General features: G+C 32.4%; 2 protein-coding genes across 2 annotated transcripts; one reads left to right on the top strand and one right to left on the bottom strand.

Annotated features, from left to right (window-relative positions):
- Nucleotides 1-2,885: 2,885 nt before the first annotated feature.
- LOC134263787 (leucine-rich repeat-containing protein 70-like) lies at nucleotides 2,886-5,923 on the top strand. The gene is made up of 2 exons (XM_062746164.1): nucleotides 2,886-2,967; nucleotides 3,451-5,923. Exon 2 carries the CDS (start codon nucleotides 3,464-3,466, stop codon nucleotides 5,516-5,518), a length of 2,055 nt encoding a protein of 684 aa, XP_062602148.1. The 5' UTR covers nucleotides 2,886-2,967; nucleotides 3,451-3,463; the 3' UTR covers nucleotides 5,519-5,923.
- A 6,486-nt stretch (nucleotides 5,924-12,409) lies between these two features.
- LOC134263785 (uncharacterized) lies at nucleotides 12,410-21,521 on the bottom strand. The gene is made up of 5 exons (XM_062746162.1): nucleotides 21,434-21,521; nucleotides 20,380-20,551; nucleotides 14,190-14,410; nucleotides 13,931-13,966; nucleotides 12,410-13,408 (listed from the first exon to the last, which is right to left on the bottom strand). Exons 2-5 carry the CDS (start codon nucleotides 20,457-20,459, stop codon nucleotides 12,486-12,488), a joined length of 1,260 nt encoding a protein of 419 aa, XP_062602146.1. The 5' UTR covers nucleotides 20,460-20,551; nucleotides 21,434-21,521; the 3' UTR covers nucleotides 12,410-12,485.
- Nucleotides 21,522-22,105: the final 584 nt, after the last annotated feature.

The following is a 22,105-nucleotide window of genomic DNA, read 5'->3' as shown; positions in this document are numbered from 1 at the left end:
CCATTATTTAAAACATGGGCTTTTGACATAGTATGTTCAACAACATTAATGATTTTAAAAAAATCAGTTAATGATCAGTACATCATCAGATGCCCGATGTGTGATCAAATTAGTTTCATTTCTGATATATTTATTCAATAATAAGCCTCAAATTTAACTATGATAAAATTACGTTTGAAATTTCTTTCTTGTGTGACAAATACAAAGAAAAACAAAGAAATATTAACAGATACATGTACATGTACTTTTCATGAGAATCTTTGTAATGTAATGTTCTAGATGAGCTATGAAATCGTCATATATTCTACGCACGGTGGGGATCGGAGCTATTTTTCTCTGTTTCTAAATATAATGCAAATCTCATCCAGACTCAGCGTGAGATATACATGAAATATACAGATTCCTGAGATTGCACAAGATTTAATCAGTGATGATCTTTGCATTGGTCCGAGATGATGCGAAGATTTCCCTGAATATGAAACAGGAATTTCTAAATGGCTTCTGAATACGATTCTTGGAAAAACGGACCTTTTTATTGAGGGTTTTCAATATTAATATTAAAAACAACTCAATAACAATTTCCAGCATCTGTTTTTTAAATATTTAATTACTTTGTAAAAAAAAAAAAAATAGAAATCAATGCTACTGGCATTTTGTAGGTTAGGTGCATGGTTACACGTTTTGTAAAAGTAAACAATACTAAATACAATTTCAAGAAAGTCAGAAAGGGCACAGTACCAATCTTTAAATAAATTGTGATTTATACTTTGACATCTCTCAGTTTTTTGTGGGTGAATATAATAGATTAACTTACAGAATGAGGAAAATTATTAATCTAAAAATGGAATTTTTATTTGTTTAGTTTTTATTTGTTTGTAGCGTTTAAATCATTTCAGAACATCATGGTTTAAAAACAACAGCCATTCAAAAGAATACGAAACATTTACTGGGAAAACAGCAAGACTGATTAAGGCATACAAAACATCATTTGCATCGGAAAAATGTTTGTGACATTACATATAAATTATAAATGACAAAGAAAATTGACATGGAAATAAAATTATAGACGAAAGAATCTCTTTGAATGATTTTTTTTATTTCGATTCTTAATTATCTATTAGTTTGTGGACTTTTCATTTATGTAAAGCTACACTTATTCATTTTGCATTAAATTAGCTCATTAGTATTTCATCTACATATAATCATGATTTCCAAGTTTAGTATTAACAGAACTTTGGAAGGTATAAGACATACTTTGAACGATATGTCATTAAATCAAACACATGTAGGGCCATTTTTTTTTTATATGTATACAAGGCATTCTATTCAAAGGGTTGGGGAAATGTAATCAGTTATGTTTCTATAATTATATTGGATAAATGGTATTCAACGATAAAAAAAGTATCTTATCTTAAAATGCTAAAAATTGAAGATAAAGTTTTCTTTTTTTAAAGTAAGAATTAAGAGAGCACTCCTTTATTAGTCAGTTACGAATGAGTTATATTTACTCTTTTTATTTAAATAAAAAATTTCAAACGGTTATACAGTAGCAAATTATCAAATGTAACAATCTTTAGAACGCACGTGCCTGCTATTGTGTGGTTTTATCAGATATACGCCGATTTTATTCCTCATCACATTTCCGGTAAATTTACAACAGGGAATCATCTCGTAAAGCTATTTATAAAGATTTTGAAATAATGATTAATTGTATTACAATCGATTTAAATTCTGTGACCTTTTTGAGACTACTAAATCATGCCCATTTGAGGATTTGATATCTAATATGGATATTAAATTAAGATTGATAACAATGAATTACAAAATTTACATACATGTATACATTGTATTTTTACATGTTTAGAAGAGAGAAAAAGAAAACCGAGAGAAATTAGTACAATTTGATTAAATTTACAATTTTTTATTTACTGAGTATTGAAAAAAAGGTACAAAAAGAGGGCCTTAATTTCCCTTGTATTTTTTTTAATCCTATAAAATTGATAATTAGGATAAGTTTTAGGTAATTTAATAATTTTTCCATTTTAGTGTTACCTGTAGGAATGTTGTACAAAATCTTGTTCATTACCTAATTATGACTAGGAAGGGACAACCAACCAATGCAATTTAACCTCACTCTCCTAAATGGAACGTCAAGAATTTATATAATGGATTTTCATTCGTGAAAAGCCGCAAAACGTCTGCCACTGAAGTATATATTAATTGCACATGGTCCGTAAAATGACCTGCTGATAAGCCTATTTTACGACATGTAGCAAAAACTTATTAAGGAACTAATTTTCAATATCCAGTTTTAAAAAAATGAAACAGGTAAGGTAAAAAATAATATGGAACATTCAAAACTAATTAGAGATTTCAGATCCTTGTTTATCTGCAAGATTTAAAATAGAAAAAAAAGCAAATCAGACATTCGCATTATATTTCTTTAAAAAACTTCTAGAAACGACGATAAAATTCTTGTAAAATACGTTATAAGGATATCATATTCCCCCCTATTTGTTTACACATCAAACACTCAGCGAAGGGAAATTAGGGTTGAATCCCTCCATGTGACCAATTTCTTAATACCTCGTTGCATTTTTTCAATAAAAATTGTTTTATAAAGGCTTCTTTACAAATCCCAAATCCATCCTGTGTGGTTGCTATTGTTACCGTAAGAGAGGTGCAGTGAATGCACAAAAGATCTTGACCATAACCTGTGATTACCTATTATAGGCAGGGCCTTACACGGCAGGCCTTTGTTACCTGTCGTCCCTCCCCAATCTTTTGCGTAGGCGCTCAGGTATGGGGTACCCTAGTGATGACTCATTCGCAGAATTTTTTCTAAGCCTGTTGAAATATATAAATAACCCACGACTCGCAATGGTTTGTCATAATTCACCAGACACTACAACTCGAAACAGCTTACACAAGACTGATCACTGACATTTACCGCATATTCCTCACAAGGTATGTAAATCAGAATTGTTTTATTTTCAATTAACTTAGATGTTCCCAGAACTAAAAATTAAAAAAATATCTTGAAAGGTTCTTAATTGATTTTCATAAAAGAATTTGGCAGTTGCTTTTTTTAGCGAGTTCTGGTTTACCAAGAGTAAAGAGGGCAAGAAAACATCTACAAACAAATAAACATTTCCCGATTACGGGATAAAATTTTTCTGTTCAGGACAGTACAGGAAATTTGCACTTCCTATTATTAAGTGTTAACACAGTTAATGCAGAGTTTAGAAAGCAAAATATTAATAATATTCAGTAGCTTCAATTGAAAGGGACTTAAAAGCTAAGGATTCATAGTGTTTGTACCAATTTTATAACCGTTACTGTTATAAGTATTTTAACTGTTAGTATCTTTATATATTTTTAGCCTAATTAAGAGTTCTTAAATGAAGGAACAGAATTTATCTAATTTTACATTATTTTTCTTCTTTTCAGATTAAACGAAAACATGCAGAGTCTGATTATATTAAGCTTGGTGCTCGTTTTTAAATCCTGTTTAGGACAAAGTTGTCCAGCGCCCGCAAATAGCGGGTGTACGTGTGACGAAGGACCACCGGGTAGTAGTGAACGCGTCATCAACTGCCGAGACGCCGGACTGTCTAGTATACCTGTCTTCAGTCCATCAGATGAGGTTTTCTTGGAGGTGACCTTCAGTAACACTCAGTCCCCATCTCCTTCCTGTTCAAGATGCAACAAGATTACAACAGTGCCTGCAAACGCGTTTCAAGGACTCAAATTCAAAGTTCTTGACCTCAGTAAAAATTCGGTGTCCAGTTTTGATAACAATGCCTTTGCAGGACTAGAGGATTATATGGAGGAACTAACGATTCAGGGAAGTTCTTCAGCTGTGCCATATACAGCGATATCGAGATTAAGAAAACTGAAGAAACTCTCACTCAGTCACTTCTCACAAAGTATAATTGGTAGGGACAACACTGACCTTCAAAGTCTGGTTAACTTGGAAACCTTAGAGTTCAAGAATATGGACACTGAGTTTATTCAGAGTGATGCCTTCAAGGATCGTGTCCCTATGTTGAAGAAATTGGTTCTAGAGGCATTAAAGATAAGAACATTCCCTGTAGCTGGAATAGCAGAATTGACCTCACTGGAACATTTGTCTGCGGTCTACCTGGAAATCAAAGAAATACCTTACCAGGCTTTAGCCTCGCTTCACAACCTCCAGGAACTGGTTCTATCACACAACGGTCTAACTACACTCCGATCAGGCTGTTTTGATGGAATTCAAGACTCCCTAAGATATCTTGGACTTCACATTAATAATTTAGATGAGAGCAGTGTTGGAGCCATCGCTTCTGAAAGGTGGGACAAATTAGAACAACTTAATCTTGGGCATAACAATATGAAAGTCATTCCAAGTGGGTTATTCTACAACATGCGTAGTTTGGTTTATCTGAACATTGATTCAAACTGGTTAACAAAAATCGGATCTGAAGACTTTCAAGGCCTTGACTCATTACAGTTTTTAGATGCATCCTATAATAATCTCGTGGAAATAGAAGATGGTGCTTTTATGAAGACACCCCGATTGCAAGAGCTAGATCTCCGAGGCGAAAACACAAACATTCCACAAAATACTGCGATTTTTCAATTAAATACAAAAAGTGTACAAGGCCTGGATAATTTAGAAAGGCTTATTCTCGCCGATACTGTCCTCGATGAGACAACTTTATGGAGTGCATTGAAGCGCCTCACCAACCTCCAAGTTCTTAAGCTTGGGGGAACAGGAATCACAGAAATTCCCGACTTCCAGTTTGAAAATAATCAACATTTGAAATATCTCATGGTGGAAAACAACAAACTTACTAAACTCACCGAACAACAAATGTATGGCTTAACAGACAATTTGGTGAGTTTGAGCATTGGAAACAATCAAATTCGAGAGTTAGATGAATGTGCACTAAACAAATTTACAAAGTTGGAAATGCTTTACATCAATAACCTTCCCCTCCACTGCGATTGCAAAATTCTCTGGCTATATGACTGGCTCAACGAACTAAGAATAAAAAACGACATCAAATACTTTTTAATCAGAGCGATTTGCAGTACTCCTACACCTTTAGCTGGCAGAAATTTGGTGACTGTTAACAGGACTAAACTGGTGTGTGAAAGTAGCTACACCCCGAAAAGGTGTAACGATTTTACTACCCCTCCTTCCATCACCACCACTGTGTCCCCCTCGGTCCCACCTGTCACCAAAAAATCACCCACAAACAACGTATTCAGCTTCGAAAGAATCACCGAATCCAGTTCTACCGTCAAGTTTGAGTGGAAAGTTTCAGATCCAGAGAAAATAGACAAATACTTTTTGGAGTACCAACTTTTGAGGACTTTTCAGTGGAATAAAGTGGATGTTCCAAGGACTGCCTTAAGTTTTGAAAAGGAAAATTTGCAGAAGAACTCTAACTATCTTTTCTGTTTAACCGTTGTCCTGAAAAGCAAAGAGAGCATAAGACCATGTATTGTTGTCAATACCTTGCCATAGACACACATATAGAAACAATGGTAAAAAGCACAGTGTTCAAGGAAATCCATTTACATTCCTATTGTTATATTTTTACTGTATTGTTATTGTGTTAATTTATTTGTTTTTTGTATTCATCTTTTTAAAATTTAAATTTACTATACTCAAATATGCATTTCTATAGATATTTATATACTATGCATTTGAATGTCTAGTCGAGAATAGGCTAAAGCAAGAAGACAAGATTAATTTCAAATCGCTTTTGTATCAATGCTATAGATAAAGAATCTCTAATCTATTTTATTAGATTATAGGTTACTAGTATATTGAATTATACAAGATCTCTTTTGATCGTTTCAACATTTCCATATACTTATATTTATTCATTTTTGTAAATTGATATACAACAATAAAATTAAAAACTGATTTTCATCTTGTTTACGTAAAAGAAGAAGGAAAAATGTCTAAGGGTAATTAAAGTGGATTTGCAGAACATAATCACGTTTTTTCTTCATCATCTATTTATGTTTTTAATATCACACAGCATGAATGAGCGATAAAACACAGTAGTGACTAGTAAATTCCGCCCCCGAGCATAAGCCGTGCCTGGGATGAGTTGTTACGTTTAAAGAAAATGTGAACAGCTCCTTAAAATATTTATAATTGTTCGTTATATTCTCTTCAAATACATAAGTATCAAATAAAAAATAACTTTCAGATGTGTCGACTGTTTCAAGACACGCGTCCAACACACAGTAAAGTTGCGGTGTACTTACATTTTTTGTACTTTTTAAGAGCTATGCTTCTTTTATAACCAACGGGAAAAGTGCACTAGGAAAAGTAATTACACATCAAAGACGCGACACTGGTATCATTTGTCAAAACACGTATGTAACTTGTTGACAGTGTTGATTGGAAATTTATGAAGTTTATTATATATACACTATGAAAAATATTACAGTCTAAACAATTTTGTGATATTTCAATGTATCTAAGGTCAGTTGAGTCACTCAGATGACCTATAAAGTCACCACTACCGTCTTGCGTCGTTAGCAACGCTTAAGTATTCTCTAGAACGGCTGAAAGTATCTATGAAATAACCCTCCCACAACCCCCAGCCCCCTGGGATTCTGGGATTTGGTAACTTCACGCAATCGTCAAAACACTCTTTACTACTGGATATCAAGTAGTCAGCGTTTGTCATGATGTTTAATGTTTGATTTGTTGCCCTTATGATTCCTGGATCAGAAATTATGAAGTTTGGACAAGGATATTTCAGTTTTCTAATATAAATGAAAATACATTCTTTCTTGAAAATCTTTACTTCCCCCGAGAATCAAAGGAACAAGTTAAATGCTTGGTTGTGATGAACAATCAAATGTTGTCACTTCCCAAATTAATTTCACTGCCTGGTGTAAGCGTGGGACTCGATTGATCATTAAGGATACAACAAACACATCTGTTTTGTGTTTAGATTTTTTACTAGAAAGGAGTTATTTGTAACCTAACAACAAAGCTTTATGATTAATGTGATTTCTTTTCAATCGTCAAATTCCCCTTTTATGCAGCAAACATCGCAGCAATATACCCTTATCACTTGCACACAGGGTTTATATCTCTCAATTTACTCAATACACAGGTCCATGCTCTATTTTTTAAACGAGGTAAATTTTCGACAAAAAGGATGATGAAACAAGAATATTAACAGTTCGTTTAATGTCTTTATTTCGATCAAGTCAGTTCTATGGTCGATACAATGACCCTGTCAGCAAATACAATCCATCGTTAAGTGCAATGCCGACTCAGGGTTCTTATGAATGATAATTATTAGACCATTATTTACTAGTACACATTGAATTTTATTACAGTTTAAAAAAAAAAACTTTTTTTGTTATGTTCCAATCATAACAAGGAGCAAACACGGTGAATGTGATCGTCGGCAGGTGATGCTCACTCCTACATGGCACCTGATCCCATCCTGATGTTTCAGAGATCCATATTTGCTCTGCTTCTGATTTGTATTATTTGAATGGTTTTTATGCTTGAGAACTGTTCTTTATCTCCGGATCGATTTTTTATACTGTATTTGTGTAAATTATTGTAAATCCCTGCTCCTGTGGCCATTTTCACAAAAAAATCTTACGATTAGGGCTAAAATTTCTACTCTGTTATTATTTATTTTATAAAGGTATTTCTTTTCTAAATAATCAATTACAATTTTATCATAAAATATTCATTTATCGTAATAGATTTTAGTTTAGATACTTGTTTTATAATGGGAAAAAGTTTTAGTCTTAGTCGTAAGATTTTCTGTGAAAAGGACTTCTGGGCATTAAGGGGACAAACATGCGATTTTTAAAAGCAATTGTATTTTATCTGATGTGATAATCCTGACTATTGGGTCATTGGAAAGGGCATGGTTGATCATGTAGATTAATTTGTGCGTTTTATAAAGAACTGTTATACTTATTTATTTCACAACGGTGATGAATAACGCAAGTGTTTAAGAAATCAAATTTAAGGTGGCTCATTACATCCACAGTTTATTTTAGATTTCAATACAGCACCACTTATTATGTAGATGTCAAATATCCAGATGGGGGTATTGATATCATAAATATTTTTTATAGAATTTTTTAGTTTTTGTCTTTTTTTAGTGAAATGTTTTATTTCAAGTTTATTATTAACAGAATTTCTGAACTTTCAGTGTCAAATGATGGGCATCTTCTGAAGACAAGTACACACAGTGAAAATACCTTATAATACCTATTAATAATTTTATTAGAAAAAATAATTTTCTCCTGAAAAACAATTAATGTCATTATCTTTTTAATCTATGCATAAAACGTGAAAATGGTCTCTAATGTATTTCAATGAATTACATGTGTCAAATTGAATGAAGAATGTTTAAACGAAATGAAAAATCCATTTTAAAAAATATTTGGAATAAAAGTCCACTTTTAAGAGTTATCTTTCCTAATTACCCAAGACTCAAATCACGAAGGAACGTTTGACATTACATCTAAAATTTAGAACAAAGCTTTAAATTGCCAGAGTATACATTTAACTCAATAAAGCAAATATATAAATTAACAACAACACAGTAAATAATGCAAGTAAATAATTTTTTAATTTCAACAAGGGTGTAGATTTTAACATACAAATATGTCATTGATTGATAGAGCTCACTGCATTCATCGCTATGAAATTGACATTACTTGTTTGGCGAAGATTTGACTGTTGTTTTCTTTTGTTTCTGCTTAAAATCAATTCTTCCTGGTGTATGCATTATGAATCCGTTACTTTTTTTTCACTTTTTATAACACCGCATGTTTCATCTATTCTAAAGTGTTTAAAAGGTTATTTATGCAAGAACACAATGGAGGTTTATTTTTTTGTGTAGTGTTCAAAAAGTGGTGTAATGAGCCTCCTTAAGAATTATTTATGCAAGAATATTTGCTGTGTTAGAGATAAAATTAATTTTCTTTAGTTATTAACTTGCAAAAAACTGTACAATTTAAATTGAGACAAAAATATATTATATTTTTACATTAAGGTTATTATATGAAGCTAGGACAAGAGAGGCCAAATTTTAAGACATGTTTACTTTGTGTAAACTGCAAGATGCATAATTTATGCTTATGCGATATTGTTAATTTTGCTTCAATAAATATCTGCAAGAAAATATATCTACTTTATGGATTGTTATTGGGTGCCATATTTACTATAATCTTGCTGCCTGATCTCATATTCCTCTTTTTTGGGGGGTGGGCAACATACCATTATCTATCAGATTTTGCTTTATCATTATAATTTACATATATACTTGTTTTATATACTCAAGTGATCGCAAGTAAAATTAATTTATATATCAATATAATCATTTGATATTGTTTCTCATTCAATATCATTCAACCATTTTGTATTAACAATTTATCTACAGTTTCTGTGTTCAAATAAATAGATACCTTTAAGCAACTATTTCTGGAGCTGGAAAAAGTTGCTAAGTTTTACTACTGTATTAAAATGTTCAAAGATAGATAACTCTACATAATATTGCAAATCTGTATCGAGACACGTTTTTCTCTCTTGGATTGCTTTTATTCAAGCTCATAACATTGCACACTGGAGACTTCTAATCAAATATTTGTTTATGCAGTGAAACTGAGATTTTCCCTTTAATTACTATAGAGTTAATTGAAATCAGTAAAAGACACTTTGTAAAAGGTTAAAGTATTCTTAACATTTTAATAGAAAAAGGCAAAATACCTGAATACAAATTATTTGCCTAAGTTTTCAGAAGTAATTCATTGCCTTTGTTAATTTTTCTTGAATAAATAGATACTGCAGGCACCATATGTTGAAAATGAACTAGTAAAATTGATTATGCAGGAATGATAAAATTTTGTCTAGTTCCAATTGAGTTCAATGATTTCAATTTATATAAATCTTCATTGTGATCAAGAAGATTAATAAATTCATTAAATGTGTGGAGTTAACGAATAGTATTCGAACTCAAAAGTCCTTTAAACATTAAAAAATAGGAGTAGAGCAAACACAGGCCTCCAAAACAATCAAGCGGAGGAGTGAGCATCCCCTATCGACCGATCACGAGGGGCAAAGGAAAAATTCATGGATAGATCAGTGTGTAAATAATGGCCGTCTTAGTATGGAAAAAGTCAGTCAGCATTAGACTAATTTGATAAATTGTATTTAAGAAGATCATTGTATCGACATAGAACTTAAGAAACGATGGCTTTAAACGAGACTATTGATATTCTTGCTTCATCAACTTCTTTGTAAATAAATTAATTCGTTCTAGAAATTGTTCACACGTAGACCATGCTCATGCATATCATATCAACTGAGATATATAAACTCCGCATGCAGGTGACAAAGGTATATTGCTGTATATAAGTAAGGGAAATCGACGATCGAAAAGTTAAGAGTCATCACCTTTATCATTAAGCTTTGTTGTTAGATAACCATTGACGTCTTTCTCAAGTAAAAGATCCACATATACGTATTTAAATGTAGATCAGTTGAAATTACACAAAGAAAACAAACATATTCCATAATACAAATATATTTATTTATCAATTATTATAATGTAAGGAAAATGGGCCTCTAAACAGGAAAAAAATGTCAATTAAGCTGGTTTTTCTTCTATATACTGGGTAAGTGCAAGAACCCCTTCATACACTAAGGATTTTTTTCTTGCACAGACTCAATAAATTGTATAAATATTTGAACATATTTTTGTATATATTTAAGTTCATCTATTTCATTTTCTAAATTGGAGACCAGCCATTTACCACAAGAAAAAAAGATTGAAAAGAAAAAAGAATTGATAGATAGAAAATCACTTTAGCCTTCTGAAATGCGAGTAAATTCATGCTGTTTAAGTCTTCAGTTAATTAATCCTGGCCTATTGAAGGGCTAAGAATGCTTTAATTAATCAAAATACAAGTAATGCATGTAGATTTCATACTGCTTAACATTTTTATAAATATTGTTTTAGAGTGTAGATCATTCTAACTAAAGAATTTGTTATTTAATTAAGCAGGCTATTAAAAACCTTATTCTATCCGCTCTCCCGCCACCTCTCTCAAATACATATTGACGACGGATTTTCCCGTTATTTCCCTATCATGACTAGGAGCACACAGCGGATGTGCCTGTCGGCAGGGGATGCTCAGTCCTCCATGGCACCTGATCCCATCTCTGATGTTTTGGAGGTCCGTGTTTGCTCTGGTCCTATTTTTTTTATTGTCTATTGGATTTTTGAACGCAAAGTCTGTTCGTTATCTCCGTATATTTCATACATGTATCATTACAGCCAAACCCAAAAAAAAAAAAAAAAAAAAAAAAAAAAAAAAAAAAGGACTAGGCTTATGGTCTTCACACTCTTTTACTTTAACCTTTACTAAATCCAGTTAATGGGGTCAATCTGTAATGTATCTATACATCTTCCCTTTTGGTAGCACGCATTACACAACTCTATAATAATTGCAACAATTAATGCACATACTTTAAATTGCATCATCGATCCATGTTAGGTTGATATAATGATTCCAGTAGATAAACCTTTAAAGTAGGTTATCTCAAAGAGACTTTGTCTCAGTAAATTTTTTTCTATTTCAATCTTCTAAATTCCTTGATAATTAACTGTAGGGATTTTTACTCCATATTTGCATATCAATAATTTAAAAGTACTGAAAATGACAGATGCTATTTATCTTAAACCTCTAAACCATGATTTAATTTTCATTCAATGCAAATATCTTACACACAATGCAATTCGGATGACCCCTGCATTGTTCTGTATTTGCGGTACATTAAATAGGGCTTAAAGCATTAGCCTTTTTACTGTATTGAAAAGAAAAATCTGAGATCGAATATCTCATACCCAATATACAATAAGCATATTTATTTTAAAGAGCTTTATTACAATGAAGAGTTTTATCAATGTAATTGCATAGAAATAAATGTAAACGAAGAGATGATGCATTTGAAGCATTGATTATTTAAATGGAGCATCGAGAACTCGAAATGCACATATTTAATTTTATATAGATCCTTGCATATAACTTACTATCGTAACTGTATTCCAACGCATTTGCATTGAAACTTATAAAAACACATGAACTTAAACATGTAAATAGATGTTTGCGGTGTTTTCATTTCGTATATACTGTAATTTACAGAGACTTTGGTATATGTATTTTTCTTTCAATATTCCAACTATTAGATGCCTTTTTTTTGGTGCAATAAAAGCATTGTACACATTGCATGTTCAGTGGAGGTGCCAATGCTGAAAACATTGACTTGATAAAAGATGGAACATGGCGGATATAATAGAAACACTTTGTCTGCCGTCTGTCCTTTATGTCTGCCTGCACGAAGGAACAAATCACTTCACACGGAGGCGTCAAGCCTGTTCCTAGAACACAGCTCTTTATACATTCCAATTATTCATTACTGCTTTCTAAACCATGTCGTTCTGTTCTATACATTCGTTGTTTGCTTGTAATTTATCATTAGTTTTTGAATACTGTTTTGCTTTGAAGATATGCATACATACATGTACATACAAACTATAAAGATCTGGTATAACTATTCCTCCAATAATGAATACAATGAAAACCACACCCACAGTACCGATTCCTTTGGCACTTGGTCGAGGATCCTCAGCACTCTCTTTCTTGCGGATCGTGCTCGAAAGAGATTGCTTATCAACCGTTAGGTACTTTTTTCTGGCTTCTATCTTGCTCTGAAGCACAGTTTCTGTCATATTGGCTCCATCATCCATGCATTTACAGGAACATTCTCCTACAGAACTAGTTGTATAGTATGTTGATGATGTTGTGGAGTCTGCTTTAGTTTCGGAATATATAGTAAAGGAGGACATGGTCTGGGGTAAGTTGTATGTTGCCGAATGTGTACTTAGTGTGAGTGCACTCGTTACTGAGTTCGGAGAGGTTGAATCAGTTTTTGTTGATGCTGTGAGTGCACTCGTTACTGAGTTCGGAGAGGTGGAATCAGTTTTTGTTGATGTTGTGAGTGCACTCGTTACTGAGTTCGGAGAGGTGGAATCAGTTTTTGTTGATGTTGTGAGTGCACTCGTTACTGAGTTCGGAGAGGTGGAATCAGTTTTTGTTGATGTTGTGAGTGCACTCGTTACTGAGTTCGGAGAGGTGGAATCAGTTTTTGTTGATGTTGTGAGTGCACTCGTTACTGAGTTCGGAGAGGTGGAATCAGTTTTTGTTAATGTTGTGAGTGCACTTGTTACTGATTTCGGAGAGGTGGAATCAGTATTTGTTGATGTTGTGAGTTCACTGTCGTAACAGCTTGAACGTGGATTGTTATTGGTATTGCTGTCCACTGATTGTCCTGTTACGCCGATTGTTGCTGTACAAGAATGATTGAAAATCCCATTTTTATTAAAGTAGACAAAACCGTTATCATGGAATAAATTGCCAAATAAATGAAACCAGTTGAAGGCAACAGAGCATGTAACGGTTCATTATTCATCACCTGTGCGCCTTAATTATCTTGATTGCTTTATCAGCTGACATCATTTTATAGTCAATGATTTTTTTAAAGAAGCATTAATTTATCTAATTTTTGATTTCAGCTTTTTTTTTGAAAATGATTTTTAAGGAAATGACAACTTTTTAATACCCGAACTGTGCCACACTCGAAGTGTTCAAAATTTTGAAGATAATGTGGAGTAAGTTTATTGACGGGAGTTACATGGAACTTATGTTAACTATTATATAATAAAATAATCATACTTATCTTAATCTAAATAAGAACAACATTGTTCTTTTCTTTCTTTACGAAAAATTTTGGATTCTTCAAAAAGAAAATCTTCATTTCACAATTATCTATATCCTCTTTACTATACTTTTAAGTTAAAACGCCACTAACCTTCATAGCAGGATCTAAGGGAAGTCGTACATGAACCTTGAAATAAAAAAAAATATGTGTATATAAAGATTTGATTTTATTGGAATCCATTAAATTATAAAGATCAAAGTTATTGTTATCGATCTGCAAATCGTAGCAATGACAGACTCTAAAAAAAAAAAAAAGATACAACAACAAGAAAAAACAACAACAAAAAACAACAACAACAACAAAACAACGAACGTAATTGTTTAACAGAAATGAATGGGTATTAGCTTACTCGAGTCAAGATTTTCACATATAAAATATAGCTGGCTACTGCATACGTCCGTCCAGAAATTGGAGGCAATAGTTTTGAGGTATACACACTTATTAGTACTTGTGCTTTTGGGTTGACTAGGATGCCATTTTGTCCAGGATACCGAGGAACAATCCGCCCAAGCTAACTTAGTACCTGCTGAGTCAGTGTAATGAAGACCAATCCAAACCTTTTTTTTATCTCTGTAAAAATAAATTAGAATTATCAGTAGGATGATATGTTCATGACTTTTTATATTATTGACTTTTATTTCTAGCATACATCAGTATTTGTAGCAAAAGCAATGCAACACCATCCCGTAAAGACACTACAACCAGTATGTGGAAAACCTTTATCGAAATAAACCGTTTGTTTCTATGATACCAGCAAACATTTTAAAAAATATACCCCAGAAAGTTAAGGTACTCCGATTCTAAGCCAGGAAGAATAACTCTTAACTTTATAATTAAATTCGTAGAGTCTCAAAATGAAGCTTGAAAATTAAATCTTTTCATGCAACAATTTTCATTTTATACCTTTCAATGTTCTTCAAGGTTCTTTGAAGTTCTCAAAAATGTCTTATAAAAAGTTAAAATTTTTACCTCATAGAAGTATTGTAAAATTACAAAATTAAAGAAATTGAGGTTCCTCTTATTCTAACCATAGGTACCAGTGTTTATTTACATGATATGAAATTAGAGGTGAATTATAATGTTTTGCAATAAAAGGAAAATCTTTACACTCTAAAAAAAGTTTTACTTGTTGTTTTTAAAATAAGATATTAGATTAAGAAAAACTAGTAATTATTAGTAATCCATTTAGTCAGAATAGCAAGTAAATGACTATCATGGTTAGTAATTGTAAACATAATTAGTAATAAGGATGAATTCATTTACTTATAAAATCATTTACTACGCATCAATAGAATTACTTAAACTATAGGAATTATATTACTTTAAGTTAGTAAATGAACTACTCATTTTTGTTAAATTATTATTACTTAATTTGCAGATAATATGCTTTCTATTTACTAAATTTTATGAATTATTACTAAGTAAATGTAATTCTAAAATTAATCAAAATCTAGAATATTATTACTCAAAAGAATACTAAGTAAATGAAATACTTATCATATTTACTAAAATCGACATTATTTACTAGAAACACTGCAAGGTACCGATCCTCTAACATGTCAGTACTACTCACATATTTCTTTATCAGAGATCCCTGAATGGGCCCTCTGAATAGTTTAATAGAAGAAATCTATTTATGATGGAAACAGTTATGTACTTTCAATTTCTTTTGCCAATTTCTTTGTAATTGTTTTATTATATGTTACAATAAAACATTTGATTCCAACTTCGAAATCCTTAAAAATTGAATAAGTTGTATCTTTTTAAGGACCATTTTAAAAATGGTTAAACATTTCAAGTACTTAATATCGCATTTTTATTAGTGTGATTTTTTTTTCACATGAAGGAATATTTAGAAGAAAGATAACTCCTCCTCACAGACAATTAATATGGAAGCCAAAATTCTATTTTTCATTTCAAGAATTCAATCCCGATACTGGCCGATAGTGATTAGACTACCATATTTAAGTAATTACTGCTCTGAATTCTCCTTGATTTAGTAAATAATTTTTTGTTTTAAGTAAATCAATTAAATACAATTTAAACAAGATGTGTTTGTGAAACACCTACGCCCCCGTATGGCAACATAGCATATCTTAAACTTTTTTTTATATGCAAATTTAAATTATTGGTATTTCTTGATATCTCCAAGGTCAAAAGGTCAAGGTTATTGGTATCTAATGAAAGGTCCTGTCACAAAAAATACATATGTGAAATATGAAAACACTTGCCTCAACCCTTCAGAAGTTATGGTCAAGGTTATCAATTTTGAAATGTAGGTCAAACACCAAGGTCAAGGACAAAGGGACATAAATGGTGGTACTCAAAGAAAGGTCTTGTCACAAGGATGAACTATGTAAAGTATGAATGCACTAACCCTAATCCTTTTAAAGTTACAGTCAAGGTTTGCTTTTTAAAAGTGGGCCAAACTCAAAGATCAAGGTCAAAGGGTCAAAGTTCTTGGTATCCTATGAATTGTCTTCTCAAAATGATTACATATATGTAAGTATGAAAGCACTATTCCTTACCGTTCAAAAGTTATGGCCAAGGTTAAAGTTTTATTTACAAGGATGGAAATCTCCAAGGTCAAGGTCAAAAGTTCATAGTTGTTTGAATTCAATGAAAGTTCTTTCAACAAAAAATATATATGTGAAGTATAAATGTCCTGGTATTTACTGTTCAAAAGATTTGGATAAAGAATAAGTTTGGAGTTTTTGTGTGTAAGTGAGTCAAACTACAAGGTCAAGGTCAAATTTGATGATACTCAAAGAAGGGTCTTGTCACAAGGAATACACGTGTGAAATATGAAAGTCATAGCTCCGCTATATCAAAAGTTATGGGCAAGGTTAAAGTTTCTGCGGATAAACAGACAAATAGAGAGACAGACAGACAGACAGACACGACAAAAACTATATACAGTACTGTACCCCCGAAACTTCGTTAACGGGGGCATTAAAATATTGATTATATAGTAAATAGTGGTAAAATGTAAGTAAAGACCAAGTAATGTTATTACTTATATACACAAATTTAAGTAAATATAAATTACTAAGATAAAATTTTTTAGTGTGTAAGTAAAACAATTCTTTAAAATAAAAAAATCAAGTAAAACATTTGAATCTAGTATTTGACATATATTTCAGTAATTGATTTTAAATTTTAAGCAAATGCTTAGTAATTATCTATTACTTATCTTTGTTATTTCAAGTAAAAAATGACTACTAAGTAAAACTTTTTTAAGAGTGTATACACTATACATTGTAAAATGATCGAAGTAAGTAAAAGGATCGAAGTAATTAAAAGAAATTAAAGTACCTTATTACAATTCTACACTATCTTTATTGAAATTCTCGTTAATGTTTTAGTTAAGGCGCATTTCGATGGTTCGTGGCTTTAAATAGCTCTTTGTGTCATTTCTCCAAAAGCCTGAAAACCTATGATTTTTATTTCTAAAATGTGTTTGTTGATCAAATTTGAAATTGAAAAATGCATAGTAAGTGTTTTTGTTCGTATTTCCTGAAAATTTATTTGAGATTTACTAATTTTCCCTATATAATATGATTAACTTTAAAGATGAAGTTTGAAGAATCATTGTGGGTAAAACACGTTACTTTTAGAATTCAGAATCATTTTGTGAGCATTTTCAATTAGTCAATGCCTAATTTTCAAAACCTGAGGATAGGAGTACCTTAATATACAGTATGAATTATTCTGTGAAAGATTAAAGCAATATAAACGCAGTCTTCTTCGGTTTTAAGACGATAACGACTATGTAAGATTGACATTCCAATTTCATTTTTTACCGCAAAAATCTGTTGGATATGAAGCAAAACTTATTTTCATTTTTAAAAGAAACAATTCCAAAAAAATAAAAATAATAAGAATAAAAAAAAAGTTAAATAACTGTGCATGTGCTGTTTGTTTGTTTGTTGTTGAACGTCCCTCTCAAGACTTTTCACTCATATGGAGACGTCACCACTTGTCGGTGGAGAGCTGCAAATTTTGTCCCTTTATTCGGCAGTCAGGGCCATTGAGCAGGAAGAGACTTTTTTCGTGCCAGCACCTACTGCGACACATGACCTCGTTTATACGGTCTCATCCTAAGAACCTGTCTCCACATCCCACGGTGGGATTTGAACCTGCAACTCTAGAGCAGCCACTCGAACCACTGCGCCACGCGGGTGACTATGCACCCGCATAGTCACCCGTACTGAAAATAATGAGAATAATGAAATTCAAAAATTTTTCATTTCGTATATTTTCACATCAATGACCATTGTTTTGAAAATTTCATATGTCGAATGCATTAGCAAACTTGGTAAATCTTTTGAAACAAATTTCACGCAGAATATCCGAGCCGTCTGTAAGATATATGAGGACAATATTACTGAAGAAGCATTAACAAAATGTCGCTTCGACTGCCTCAAGAGTAGTCCATAACGTCTGAGTGATTTTTTTGAAAAAAAAAAATTAGTTCAATTTCTTTGGTCATTTGGTATAACTTAGACGCTTTAAACAGAATTTGTCTTTTCTTTTCAAACATTATAATGTAGGATGTTAGACACGTTTGAAAACCTGAGAAGTGTCTAATTTGAAAAGGTCCTTGTAAAACCACTTTTTAGCTCACCTGAGCCGAAGGCTCAAGTGAGCTTTTCTGATCAAAATTTGTCCGTTGTCTGTCGTCGTTGTCGTTGTTGTCGTCGTTGTCGTCGTTGTCGTCGTTGTTGTAAACTTTTCACATTTTCATCTTTTTCTCAAGAACCACTAGACTTATTTCAATAAAACTTGCTACAAAGTATCCTTAGGTCAAGGGGAATCAAGTTTGTTCAAACGAAGGACCAAGCCCTCTTCCAAGGGGAGATAATTATGAATTTGTGAAAAATTTATGACATTTTTAAAAAATCTTCTTCTCCAGAACCGCTGGGCCAGGAAAGATGAAACTCATGTGGAAGCATCCTCAGGTAGTGTAGATTCAAGTTTGTTCAAATCATGACCCCCGGGGCAAGGGTGGGGCCAAAATGGCCGACCCAAGTTTTACATAGGAATATATAGGAAAAATCTTTAAAAATCTTCTTCTCCAGTACCACTGGGCCAGGAAAGATGAAACTCATGTGGAAGCATCCTCAGGTAGTGTGGATTCAAGTTTGTTCAAATCATGACCCCCGGGGCAAGGGTGGGGCCAAAATGGCCGACCCAAGTTTTACATAGGAATATATAGGAAAAATCTTTAAAAATCTTCTTCTCCAGAACCGCTGGGCCAGGAAAGATGAAACTCATGTGGAAGCATCCTCAGGTAGTGTAGATTTAAGTTTGTTCAAATCATGACCCCCGGGGCAAAGGTGGGGCCAAAATGGCCGACCCAAGTTTTACATAGGAATACATAGGAAAAATCTTTAAAAATCTTCTTCTCCAGTACCACTGGGCCAGGAAAGATGAAACTCATGTGGAATCATCCTCAGGTAGTGTGGATTCAAGTTTGTTCAAATCATGACCCCCGGGGCAAGGGTGGGGCCAAAACGGCCGACCCAAGTTTTACATAGGAATATATAGGAAAAATCTTTAAAAATCTTTTTCTCCAGAACCACTGGGCCAGGAAAGATGAAACTCATGTGGAATCATCCTCAGGTAGAGCAGATTTAAGTTTGTTCAAATTATGACCCCCCGGGGCAAAGGTGGGGCCAAAATGGCCGACCCAAGTTTTACATAGGAATATATAGGAAAAATCTTTAAAAATCTTCTCAAGAACCACTAGGACAGGAAAAATGAAACTCATGTGGAATCATCCTCAGGTAGTGTAGATTCAAGTTTGTTCAAATTATGACCCCTGGGGCAAGGGTGGGGCCAAAATGGCCGACCCAAGTTTTACATAGAAATATATAGGAAAAATTCTTTAAAAATCTTCTACTCAAGAACCACTGGGCCAGGAAAGATGTAACTCATGTGGAATTATCCTCAGGTAGTGTAGATTCAAGTTTGTTCAAATCATGACCCCTGGGGCAAGGGTGGGGCCAAAATGGCTGACCCAAGTTTTACATAGGGATATATAGGGAAACCTTTTAAAATCTTCTTTTCAAGTACTTCAAAGCTATGATTGTGATATTTATATGGAATCATCCTCAGGTAGTGTAGATTATAGTTTGTTCAAATGATGAACGCCTGGAGGGGAGGGGGGTGGTGGAGTAAATTCAAGCCTGATGTGCTCAGGTGAGCGCTGTGGCCCCTGGGCCTCTTGTTTTCTTGTATGCAGACTCCCAATCCTCTTAAACCTATTATATAGTTTTAAAACAGTGGCATGAAGATCAGGCTACTTATTTACGCTATTTACTATGGGCCTAAGCGTATCATTCCAATTTCTGTTTGAGTCATATCAAAAGAGACTTACATATCTTGCAAGATTGCTTTTTCATTTCATTACACAGCCATTCTTCTAAAAAGATAACACGACTAGGCAAATAAAAAAATATCGGTTTTCTGTATACATGTACTTTTAATTAACCCTGTGCCATTCAAACCTAAGGTTCATTGGACTGAGAACTTACAATTTTTTCACCGAGTTCCAGGGTCTTTCATTGGAAAAAGTGTCTAACAGATCGTATTTCTCCTGTGAATCTATCGACATCGGCAGTCCACCATTTTTCTCACAAATTGTGTAGGCTTCATTCCAGGTTCTTTGTTCTTCATAAAACACTAACTGGGACAAACATAAGCATTCTGTAATATATTCATAATTTAGTCAATATTTAAGAAATTAGAATACAGTATAAGATCATAAATTTGTACTCTTTCAATGGACTTTAGAAAAAATAACAAATATCATTCCCAACTTACGAACCTAAAGCTCTATTTTCTTATTTGCAAAATTGACAGGATGTTTAACTTTTGACGTTTTTTGTAAGTTTAAACCAAACAAGTGGTTACTATAAAATAAGGTTTCGATTACTTGTAAATTATTTGTGAATTTACGAAAAATTAGCACATATTCAAAATTTAGTTAGCTGTCAAAAAAGATGCATCTTTATTAATTGTTATTTCATATTTAGAGTATTACTTTTTGATGTTTTAATAAGCTTTATGTTTACATTTGCAAAAATAATAAAATTCAATTTCCGATAAGTGTAATTCTTAAAAAAAAAACAAATGTATTTCAATTTAAACTTAACATGAATGAATGAATGGTTGTAGTTATTTTTGGATCTCTATTAAAGCGAAACAAAACAAAACTGATCGATAACACCAACACAAAAAATCCAATGAAAATAATTACAAATCTGAGTGTTCATGCCTAAGGCTGCATAAGTCCAAAAATAATATATTTCAAATATTATCATTCTTTTAAAAAACGGTAATTGCTGTATGCTAGCATTCACACCATCTAGGTTGTATTTTCTGAAATGTTGACATTCTTTAACTGAAGGATCCAAATAATTTTTTTGAATTATTATAATCATTTCAGATTCATTTTTACTGAAATAAGTCCTGTAGAATTACTTTTAAATTCTATTGTTTATTTCATAAATTTAAAGAAAAAGATTGATTGTAAATAGGGCAGAAAAGAATTAATTTCCCGATTAAGATATTTTAGCTTGCACTTACCACTTAGAAATGTTGCGATGAACAGGATAAAATTGGCTCTGCAAATATGAGATCTGAAATTGAACAAAAAAGAATCAATGCTTGCTTCTTTTTTAACATATTTTACTGTTTAATACACTGTAATAAATGGGGAAAAGGCAAAAGCTTTACTAGGTGTTAAATTAACAATGTACTAAAAAAGAAGGAATATATATATATGGATCAAAGTTTAGAAAAGAAATACATTAAGGATGTTTATTAACTTGATCAATAATAGCTATGCGTCATATACCTTGTTTTACACTTATGCAATAGTCACTATAAATAAATAAGCACCCAGAAAATATTGCATGAAGTATGAACTAACAAACATAATATCAAGCTCAAAAGTCCCTCAAAAAATACAAATCGAAAAGTAGAGCAAACACAGACCTCTTAACAATCAGAAATGCGACCAGGTGCCATGAAGGTGTAGTGTGTAAATAATGGTCTTACAATTAGGGAGAAAATTGTCAAGCAGCATTCAACTTAATAATACATGTAGATTGTTCTTGAAAATACGGCCATTGTATCGACCATTGAACTTGCAAAATGATGACTTTAAACAAAACTGTTGATATCCTTGTTATTACTTATTGTTTTCCGATATAAGCGCTATATCGGAAATAGATCATCGGATTGGTTGTTTGTCGT

The sequence above is a fragment of the Saccostrea cucullata genome, unplaced genomic scaffold (assembly GCF_032062105.1).
Source record: "Saccostrea cucullata isolate Sc308-1 unplaced genomic scaffold, CSIRO_AGI_Scuc_v1 ctg824, whole genome shotgun sequence".
Taxonomy (NCBI): Eukaryota; Metazoa; Mollusca; class Bivalvia; order Ostreida; family Ostreidae; genus Saccostrea; species Saccostrea cuccullata.
This window is presented reverse-complemented; position numbering and strand designations above follow the sequence as displayed.

Coding starts and splice junctions, on each gene's coding strand:
- LOC134263787 (XM_062746164.1), top strand. CDS start 3,464: ATGCAGAGTCTGATTATATTAAGCTTGGTGCTCGTTTTTAAATCCTGT.
- LOC134263785 (XM_062746162.1), bottom strand. CDS start 20,459: ATGTCGATAGATTCACAGGAGAAATACGATCTGTTAGACACTTTTTCC. Junction 14,411..20,379: donor TGGAACTCGGTGAAAAAATT/GTAAGTTCTCAG, acceptor TTATTTTTACAG/AGATAAAAAAAAGGTTTGGA. Junction 13,967..14,189: donor ATGTGAAAATCTTGACTCGA/GTAAGCTAATAC, acceptor TTTTATTTCAAG/GTTCATGTACGACTTCCCTT.